Genomic DNA, 10383 nt, shown 5'->3' on the forward strand with positions numbered 1-10383 from the left:
TAGTGCTCTTAACCCCTGAACTGTCTCTCCAGCCCATAAGTAAATCTTTCTTTTTCTTTTTTCTTTTCTTTTCTTTTTTTTTATGGTGATAGAACGTGATCTGGCTGCAGTAGGTATCTGCAGTTGCCCTCCCAGTCTCCACATAGTAGGGCCGCACAGTTCCTCAGATTCCCCAAACATTACACTACTGGTGTACGAGATCTGTTTCGCGCCGGGGCGAGACACACCGCGCGCACGCGCTGAAGTCAACCCGGCTCTAGCTGTCTACTACGACAGCGGATGCCAGCCCGGGCGGAAGCGGGAACAACCACATCCAAAGCGCATGCGTAGAATTTGGACTTCCCGTGAGTCGCTGGGCGGGAAAGCCTGAGGTGATTTCCTATGTGGGATCATTGAGAGGTAGCCCGGCGTAGCACTGCCATGGACCCATTCCTGGTGCTGCTGCACTCGCTGTCCGGCAGCCTGTCGGGCAGCGATCTGATGGAGCTCAAGTTCTTGTGCCGCGAGCGCGTGAGCAAACGAAAGCTGGAGCGGGTGCAGAGTGGCCTGGACCTGTTCTCGGTGCTGCTGGAGCAGAACGACCTGGAGCGCGGGCGCACGGAGCTGCTGCGCGAGTTGCTGGCCTCGCTGCGCAGACACGACCTCCTGCAGCGCCTGGACAACTTCGAGGCGGGGGCGGCGGCCGCTGCGGCCCCGGGGGAGGCAGGTGGGCAGGGGCGGGAAGAGACCCGGGAAGTAGTCGGAGAGCCAGGGGGCGGGGACTGGACGGGGTGACTTGGCCTCTGTGCACCCTCTGCTAGCTCCGACTAGGATGGACTCTAGGGCACGCCCATTTTTTTCGTGCGTTCGAGCCGGAACTTGGGAGGATGTGTTTTCTTACCTACAGTGCCCGGGTTGAACCCAGGGTATTGCTCGTACGGAGCGAGCACTCTCCTACCACTTGCCCAACCGCAGTATTAACTCGCCTCAGACCTGCAATGCTTGGTGGGAAAACTCAGCTAAGAAATGGATGTGGCTAAGGCCCCTTAACCCCAGGAAGGGTAGCGTTGAAGAGTGGGAAGAGGTCACTTGTGCCTGCTGCTCGTCACCATTTCCGTAGTGGGAGTGTCTGTGTCCAAGCAGTGCCCTTCCTGGCCAAAGGTCTGCACGGTGACTGGGCTCTCTGGTCCGGAGTGCAGTATCTGGTTATTGGCAGTTAGTTCTCATTTGCGTAGAGAGGGGGCGCTATGCCTTTCCATAACTCACAGTGGATAGCAGCCACAACTGAGCAACACCAGTCTGGCCTTGGGGGTGTAGATACAGGTTAAGCATTTATTAGACACTATCACGTGACAAATACTCCAGAAGCCATTTAAAGGAAGGTTTATGTAGCTCTTGGTTGGTTGTCTCCGTTGCCCTTTGTCTGCAGTGAAGCAGGAAATCAAAGCAGCTGGAGGGTGTGTGGAGTTTACCTGATTACCTCATGGCTGAGGAGCAAAATTACTGGAAGGAGCTTGAGACAAAATACCCTCCCCAGCACTACAGCCTTACTACCTCTGAGTAGGCTCTCTTAAGTTTTCTGCCACCTCCCAGTAACACCATCAGATTACGAATCGGTGGGCTGATCCACTGAGGCGCTCAGGGCTCTCATGATCCCCTCTCCTTTCCACAGTTGGATCCACCACTGAGGGACTAAACCTTCCTCATTAGGAGCCTTTGGGAAGATTTATCATACCATGGCCATAAGGGTCACCATAGTCAAAAGTGCTGCTAATAATATCAGACCCTCAGTACTGACACCTTGCGCTATGGTGATCTGTGTCAGGCACAGAACTATTTGAAACAGATTGTTTCTACTTCCCAGTGTGTACAAGACACACAAGAAAATGGGTTGTGCTGGGCGGTGGTGGCGCACGTCTTTAATCCCAGCGCTTAGGAGGCAGAGGCAGGTGGAGTTTCTGAGTTCGAGGCCAGCCTGGTCTATAGAGTGAGTACCAGGACAGCCAGGGCTACACAGAGAAACCCTGTCTTGGAAAAGAGAGAGAGAGAGAGAAAATGGGTTGTGTATTCACATCTCCAAGGCATTCAAGTGTTATTATTACAGGAATCCAGTAAGGCGTTCTGAGCCACTGCCCAGTGCTCCCTACAGAGATGACACCTTGCTTGTGTCTAGCAGGGGCTCCAGAGTATGGCAGGGATGGGCCTTTGATGGTCTCCAGTCAAACCAGTCACAGTATACTTTGGCCAACCCACTATTGAGTGGGGTGCTAGGGCAGCTGTGGATTTTCCCTCTGACACTCCAGTGCTCCTTAGTTTCCAGTCTGCTAAGCCATAGCTTGCTGTGGCCCAGGCTAAGGAAGTATGGCTAGGCAGATCAGGAGGCCATTGTGGTCTCTTGACGTAGCTCTTGAGCTACTTGGTGTCTGTGCCTGCACAGGACCTGACTGGCTTTGGTGGTGTTGCCTTCAAAGTGCTCGAGCAAAGTGCTATGCTTGGTGGCCCATGGGGACGCTTGCCTCAGCTCTTCGGTCAAGTCATGCTGCTGTTTTCCCTCCTAGATCTGCGGGTGGCATTTGACATTGTGTGTGACAATGTGGGGAGAGACTGGAAGAGATTAGCCCGACATCTGAATTTGTCTGAGGCCAAGATTGATGGGATTGAGGAGAAGTACCCCCGACGTCTGAACGAGCAGGTAAGGGAGACTCTGAGGGTCTGGAAGAATGGCGAGAGGGAGAACGCCTCGGTGGCTGGACTGGTCAAGGTGCTGCGGTTCTGCCAGATGAACCTGGTGGCTGACCTGGTGGAAGAAGCATTGATGGCCCAGGGATCTGTGAACAAGAGCGAGGATGTGTCTCCAGTGCTAGGGGACTCAACTGTGTCTTCCTCAGAAACACCCTGACAAGCCTGCGGCTCCTCTCAGGAGTCACTGTGGACTTGGTCATACCATGATGTAGCACCACGTGCCTTTTGTGCCCAGTGCCAAGAAGACCTTGCTGATCCAGGCCTTTTGTGCCCAGTGCCAAGAAGACCTTGCTGATCCAGGCCGGGGCCCCTCACACCCACTCCTGGAGGATAGCTATATCTATGGAGCCTCTGTTCCCTGGGCTTTGGGGACACATGAAGGTTCCCCATCGTGTTCTCCACCACTGCTCCTTCCCCCTGAGAGGTCCCTGGTCTTGCAAGGAGGAAGTTGGAGCTAATGGTGCATATGCTGACTGCAGTTTGAGAGCCTTCCTGTTGGTCTTTGGGGGAAGACACCAACTCAGTTCAGAGTACTTGGCTGCCTCACAGTTGGCCAAGAAGACATCTGTCTCATATCCTTGGAGGCCATCAGACAGCTGTTCCTGATCCCCAAACAAGTGCAAGAGCCCTGTGAGAACTGAGTGTGAAATTCACCACCAAAATCACTGGCTCTGTGAAGGACTGTGGTTTAAAGGGTAGCACGTTGCCTCCATGGTGGTCCATAAGCAAGTGCCCTGGGCCTAGACATAGTGGCTCTTTTTCAAATCCTAACACTATTGTGTTCAGTTGAGACCTGCTGTGCTTTACAGCAGCCTGAGCTACAGAAACACACAAAAGCAGTGCCTTTATCTAGAGATAACCTGTGTCACCAAAAATTTCCACTATATAAAGGATCCTTCTAATCTCAGAAGGAAATCCCTGAAGACTACAGGCTGACTACAGTGTGCTTACAGCCCTGGGTGCTAGTTGTGAATGGGGTGATATGATTTCCTGGTTTGCTTCACACCAGCAGGGGCCCTCACTGCCACACTTGGAACCAAATAAACCATTCCTTGTCTCTGCTTTCCAACCTTTGGCTGGGTGTGGTTGTGCATACCTTTGACCTTAGCTTTTTAGGGAGGTAAAATCAGGTGGTTCTCTGTGATCTAGGAGTGCAAGGACAGCCTAGCCTGCATAGAGAACTACAGGCCAGCGGACACTGAGTAGAAAGATCATATCTCAAATAAATAAAAGTTCATGTCTGGAGAAGAGGATCCTAGTCCCAGGTTCTCCTAACAGTGAAGAGCTATACCTCACTGTCCTAACCTAGTCTTGGCTCCACAAGTGACCAGCCTGAGGCCTGTGCTCAAATGCTGATTAGTCATTTCCTGGCACTCGGGTTCCATGCCCTCATTTCCTCCTCTGCTCCTCCTATCCACCAGACAGCTGAGCCCTCTGCACACTTGGGCTCTCCTCAACCCCCTTCCCCATTGTTGGTTCCTCCTGCAGTCCTACGGTTGCAGCCTCAAGCCTACTATGTTCTTTAGCTCAGCATCAGCATCTGTCCATCCGGCTGTTCTGCTCAAATTCTTGGCCATTGAGGCCTCCTGACCACTCAGGAGACTCATCCATTTTTCTCTGACCTCCAATGCTCTTGACTCCCCAGACTATATGTAGGCCTGTCTAAAGTGTCTGGTGGGTGTTTAGTGTCGTTCTCTACCCCTCCCTCTTTCCCCATTTTGAAGGGTTTGGGTTTAAAACACAGTTTCCTGTAACCCAGATGTAATCTAGGTTGGCCTCAAGCTCACAGTGTAACTAAAGTGACCTTGAACTCTGATCATTGTACCTCTGGCTGCTTCTCAACTGTTGTGATTGCCAAGCCCAAGTCTTTCGAGCTTATGCTCTAGGAAGCCTGGACAACCCTACTGAAACTCTTGCTGATGCCTTTTAACTGTCCTGTGGCAAGTCACAGGTCGATGGGCTTAGATATCACATTTTTTATACAGTTCAGGATTTCAAAATGGCTCTCCAGAATTCAGCTCAGATATGAGGAAGCATGTTTCCTTCATGTATTCCCCACTTCAAGTGGCAGTATTGAGTCTCAGAAACTACTGTTGTGGGGCTTTGGGGCCACCAGAGAAACTTATCCCTTTGTACAGAGTCCCTTCAGCCATGTTGGTGATTAAAACATGGACATCATCCGGGTGAGCACCCAGCTCACCCAGTTTTGCCCTAAACATCTCAGTATAAATTCCTCCTGCTGCTAATAACGGCTACCCAGAGCTGCACACCTCACTGGTGGCTCCTTGCCCGCCTGCCGGACTGCCCTTCCCTCCCTCCCATCAGGGTCTCAGCTCCTGCCCATCTTCCCTCCACAAAGGGCTGGAACCACAGACCCGCCTGTTCCTAGAAGCCAGCCGCCCTGCATATTTTTAGCTTCCTATTTTTGAATTCCACAATCATTTCTGAGTCATTCAACTGACTGCCTTCTGGTCACAAGGTCCCAGTGTGAGCTGTGTTTCAAATCAGACGACGGAACATGATGTGATGGAATGTGTGGTGTGTCCACCATGGGCCATGGCTCTCCAGCGGCTGATGTAAAAGCAGCACTGGTTTTCTGGAAGATTGTGGGAAGCCCACAGAATCTTGAGTCATGTGCTGAGTGGATGCTTGCCTGAGGGATATCTGCCAGCCATGGGACTCATTGTCACCAAGGCTTTACTGAGCCCAAGCCAAGTGACAGGGCTGGAGTGTTTTGGCTGTGGCTAGAACAGGGCAGCATGGTAAGCATGCATGTGGAAGTCTACAGCTCCCAGACTCCCAAAGCCTGGATGGACTATAAAGATGAGGTCTGCTCCCTGTCCATCCAAATAAGATGAGCATATTGACTCATACCTGTTCTCCCAACACTAGAGGCTGAGACAGTAGGGTCACTGCATTTTAAGACCACCGTGGGCTAAATAGACCTTATCTCAAACAAAAAGGATAGGTGAATCATGGCATATACACCTGTAATCCCAGCTGGGAGGATCAGTTAAAGGCGGTGTCTCTTAGTGAAACCAGGTCCAGCCTAAGCTACATGAGCTTGGGGCTACTCTGGGATTCCAAACACCTTGGCCAGGTAATAAAGACTTTCTATTGACTTAAACCGTAGTGTCTTAGTAGTCTTCTCTTATAGATACCCCACACCGATGCTTTCCTGTCACCGTGGGCTGTGTGCGTCATTCATTCTCAGCAGTGGGCTCACTGCTTAGACACTGCCAACGAGCCTGGGACCCACACCTAGAAGCCTCAGCTTCCTATTGCAAAGGCCCACGCTCTCAGGACTGCTGTGTCACTACACTCAAAGTACATTTTAAGACTGCAGGCAAGCCAGTTGTGATTTGTATAATCTCAGCGCTCAGGGGGTTGAGACAGAAGAATCTAGACCAGCCTGGGATGTGTGTGAGATCCTGTGTGTGGCTCTCATCTGTGATCCCAACACCTGGTAGGCTGAGACAGGACTGATACAAGTTCAGAGGCAGAAACAACTTCTTAAAAACAAAAGGCACCGGGCAGTGGTGGCACACGCCTGTAATCCCAGCACTCTGGGAGGCAGAGGCAGGTGGATTTCTAAGTTCGAGGCCAGCCTGGTCTACAGAGAGAGTTCCAGGACAGCCAGGGCTACACAGAGAAACCCTGTCTCGAGAAAACAAAAACAAAACAAAAGGCAATCCTACGTAACATCTAGTTGTCAAATAAATAAGGGCTTGGGCATAGCTCAGTAAAGATCTTGCCTGGCATACACAAAGCCCCAGGTTGCAGTCACACCACATGAACCAGTGGCTTCTCAGTGGCCAAAGACTACTTCTGCCTAGCAGCCTTCATTGAGGGAGCATGCTAAGACCACGCCAGCTCCAGGGGACCTGTACTGGCTAGTTTTGTGTGTCAACTTGACACAGGCTGTAGTTATCACAGAGAAAGGAGCTTCAGTTGGGGAAGTGCCTCCATGAGATCCAGCTGTAGGGCATTTTCTCAATTAGTGATCAAGTGGGGAGGGCCCCTTGTGGGTGGTTCCACCTTTGGGCTGGTGCTCTTGGGTTCTATAAGAAAGCAAGCTAAGCAAGCCAGGGGAAGCAAGCCAGTAAGAAACATCCCTCCATGGCCTCTGTATCAGCTTCCTGACCTGCTTGAGTTCCAATCCTGACTTTCTTTAATGATGAACTGCAATGTGGAAGTGTAAGCTCAATAAACCCTTTCCACCCCAACTTGCTTCTTGGTCATGATGTTTGTGCAGGAATAGAAACCCTGACTAAGACAGGACCACTGTGCAGAAGCATGCTCCTGCACCTAGGAGGCCTTGCCCGAGGCACCCCTCCAGACAGCATACACCCAGCCCTAGCCTGGATGAACTTTAACTTACTGTGGACATCATCAACCCTTGGAACTCTGGGAAGTCAGTAACTGGAAGCTGATTGGTGTGGATACGATGCTTCATTTGCATAGTACTTTTCTTCCCACAGCACCCTTCTTTGTTGCTTTTTGGTGTTGCAACATTAAGCCCAATAAAAGGCTTCTCCCAAGCAACAAGAGGCCCAGGCAAGAGGCTGGTCGCTGCAGGTTCCTGGGAGTTGCCAGCCCTTGAAGGATGTGGGCACCAGAGCTCAGGAGCTGTATAGCATAGCCATTGTTAATGCTGCCATTGTGGCTGTATGCTTATACCTGTGACCCTAGGAGGCATGTCCAACTTGCAGCCCATGAGGCACATGCCAAGATTTATTATTGTGTATGTGGGCATTTCTGACACAGTGCAGGTGGAGGTCAAGGGACAACTTAGCGGAGTTGACTTTCTTTTTTCCATCTTTTTATTCTAGGGATCATTCTCGGATTGCTGTGCTTGCACACCAAGCACCTTTACCTAGTGAGCCATCACACCTGCCCTGAAGGTTGATTTGTTTTTTTGTTTGTTTTACTTTGTTGTTTGTAACTTGATGACAATTCTGAGGTGAACTTTAGAAATAACATCTTCCTGGGATGTCTGGAAGTTGAACACCCAAGCCATCAGTCTGTCTCTGAGACCTGCAGTCATCCCTGTCTAGTTCCCAGGCTTGGAGCTATAAGCCTGTTTCTGGTAGCTCTGTCCTAGCCTTCAACCCTCTGGACCCAGGACGACCAACATAAGGTCTGTCTTTACCACCCAATAGCTCCATACCACAGCCTTCTGGCTGGTACGTCTGGTGGAGAGATTGTGCTTGTGCTCTTCAAGTACCTCTCTGGCTTCAGGCTGGGCTTCGGGGAGCAAGAGGGGCAACAGTGAGAAACAACTGGGGTAGCTATGGGGGTGGTGGTGGGAGGAGGGCTTGGGTAGTGTGCAGGGATAGCAGCGGGGAGCAGTCTGGGGAACCTTACCAGCTTGGCATAGGGCTTGGACACAGAAGGGATGTTAGGCTAGGGACCCTGTGTTCTATAAGGAAGCAGGCCGAACAAGCCAGTAAGCAGCGCCCCCTTTATGGCCTCTGCGTCCTCTCCTGCTTCCAGGTTCCTGCCCTGTTTTGAGTTCCTGTCCTGACTTCCTTTAGTATGGACTATGATCTGGAAGTGTAAGCAAAATAAACCCTTCCCTCCAACTTGGTTTTGGTCATGGTTGTTTCATCATATTAATAATAACTCTGACTAAGACAGACCCTGTCTCAGGAGAAAAAAAAAAAAGAAAACATTTTTGGTTTAATTTAAAAAAAAAAAAGCAAAAAACAGTGATTGACTGCTGATGCTTGGCTCACTTTCTTCAATATATTATTTTTTAAAGTCTTTATTACATTTTATTTCTGCGATGGGGGCACTGATGCATGCTATATGTGTGGAGTTTAGAGGAACTTGCAGGAATTGGTATCCCAGGGATTGAATCTGCATTTTCAGGTTTGGCCACAAGGGCCATTATCTACTAAGCCATCTCCCTGGCCTGCTCCTGCCTGGGGAAAGTCTCACCTACAATTAAGACGGGCCTTCCCACAGCAATTAATGTAATCAAGATAATTACCCACAGGCTGCTGCAAACTCCATCTCCCAGGAGATCCGGGTTCTGTCACGTTGACAGTTTACATTCCCCATCACAGTTGGGTTTCATGAGATTAGCAGAAGTTCTCCAGGAGGCAAACAGTTCAGTCCTAGGAAACAGTGATAGGAAAGACCGTGTGTGTGTGTGTGTGTGTGTGTGTGTGTGTGTGTGTGTGTGTGTGTGTGTGTAAAATTAAAGGGGTGAGCTGGCCTAAGATGGGATTGAGAGTTGAAGATCAGCCTAGGCTATATCCAAACTACCACCCTCATACACACACCCCCCACCAAACAAGAAAAAGCTGTGAGGTCGCACACACTGGGACCAGGAGAGAAAGGCAGGAAGATCAGTGTTCGAGGCCAGCCTTGGCCACATAGAGTTCCAAGCCAGCATGGACTTCAGGAGAACTTGCCTCAAAGAAACAGGAAGGAGCCAGGCATGGCAGTGCACACCTTAATCCCAGCACTCAAGAGGCAGAGGCTGGCAGATCTCTGAGCTCTGGAAATAAAGGACGGAAAAGGAAAACAGAAGAAAGGGAAGAAAGGGGATGAGAGAGAGAGAGAGAGACAGAGAGAGAGAGAGTAAGGAAAGATGAGAGGAAGGGAGGAGGAGAAAGCTGGGTAAACTAAATGAGTTCCAGAGTGGTGGCCCATCCCCCAGCTGACTTTAGAGCCATGTAGTGATGTCTGTCACCATTTGGGCTAGATTGAGGTGTTATATCCACAAGCCACTCTGGCTTCGTACTCTGGCAAATTCTTTGTTACAAGTTGCTCTGGGGTCTCCTGAGCCTGGTTGTATGGAAAGACAGATTTCACCCTCTGCTTCAGCAGATGAGAGGAAGGGCCACAAGTTGGCCAAGTTAGGATGGCCCAGGGTGAGTGTGGAGAAATTGAGTCCAAGTTCTAAACATTCTACCAGCCAGATGGAGCCAGCCTGACCCACAGAACCTTCTAGTGTCCAGTCAAGTACCACTGACCCAAAAAGAAGTCAAAGCCTGTGACAGAGCAAAGAGTCTTCCTGTTGTCTCAGCTGGAGTCATCTTTGGTTTAAGCCAAACTGACACCACACACATACACATACACACACACACACACACACACACACACACCCCTCTACTGTGTTAGTATGTATGCTGTGAAGAGTCCTCCATAAAGACTATATTCTGCCTGGAGAGATAGCTCAGTAGTTAAGAGTATCTTCTGCTCTTCCAGAGGTCCTGAGTTCAATTCCCAGCAACCACATGGTGGTTCACAACCATTTGTAATGAGATCTGATGCCCTCTAATGGTGTGCCTGAAGACATCGGTCGACAGTGTACTCACATAAAATAAATAAATCTTTTTAAAAAAGACTATATTCATCAGACTGTCGAAAGACCCAGCTGACCTCCCTGTCCACCATCAGTGCTCCCTTGTTTGAGCATCTGGGTCAAGTGGGTAGGTAGCTAAAGGAATGGTGGAACCAACTTGGAAAGGACCCAGCATGGCTATTCTTTCCAGTCCTACAGCCCCGAAGGTAGTAAGCCTACACCCAGGTCAAGAAAGCAGAAGTCAGAGACACTGCCTCCTATGGACTGTCTCCTGAACTACGGACTCATTAAAATTAAGGTTCCATCTGGCTGGTCTGACCCTTTCACTCTCTGCCCCTCTACCT

The 10383-nt window shown here is 50.2% G+C and overlaps 1 protein-coding gene across 1 annotated transcript; it reads left to right on the forward strand.

The window, feature by feature from the left end:
* Nucleotides 1-323: 323 nt before the first annotated feature.
* Nucleotides 324-3790, forward strand: Fadd (Fas associated via death domain). Its single transcript, XM_052194409.1, has 2 exons — nt 324-706; nt 2538-3790. The coding sequence occupies exons 1-2, from the start codon at nt 421-423 to the stop codon at nt 2876-2878; spliced, it is 627 nt and encodes a 208-aa protein (XP_052050369.1). The 5' UTR covers nt 324-420; the 3' UTR covers nt 2879-3790.
* Nucleotides 3791-10383: the final 6593 nt, after the last annotated feature.

This window comes from Apodemus sylvaticus, chromosome 1 (genome assembly GCF_947179515.1).
Source record: "Apodemus sylvaticus chromosome 1, mApoSyl1.1, whole genome shotgun sequence".
NCBI classification, from domain to species: Eukaryota; Metazoa; Chordata; class Mammalia; order Rodentia; family Muridae; genus Apodemus; species Apodemus sylvaticus.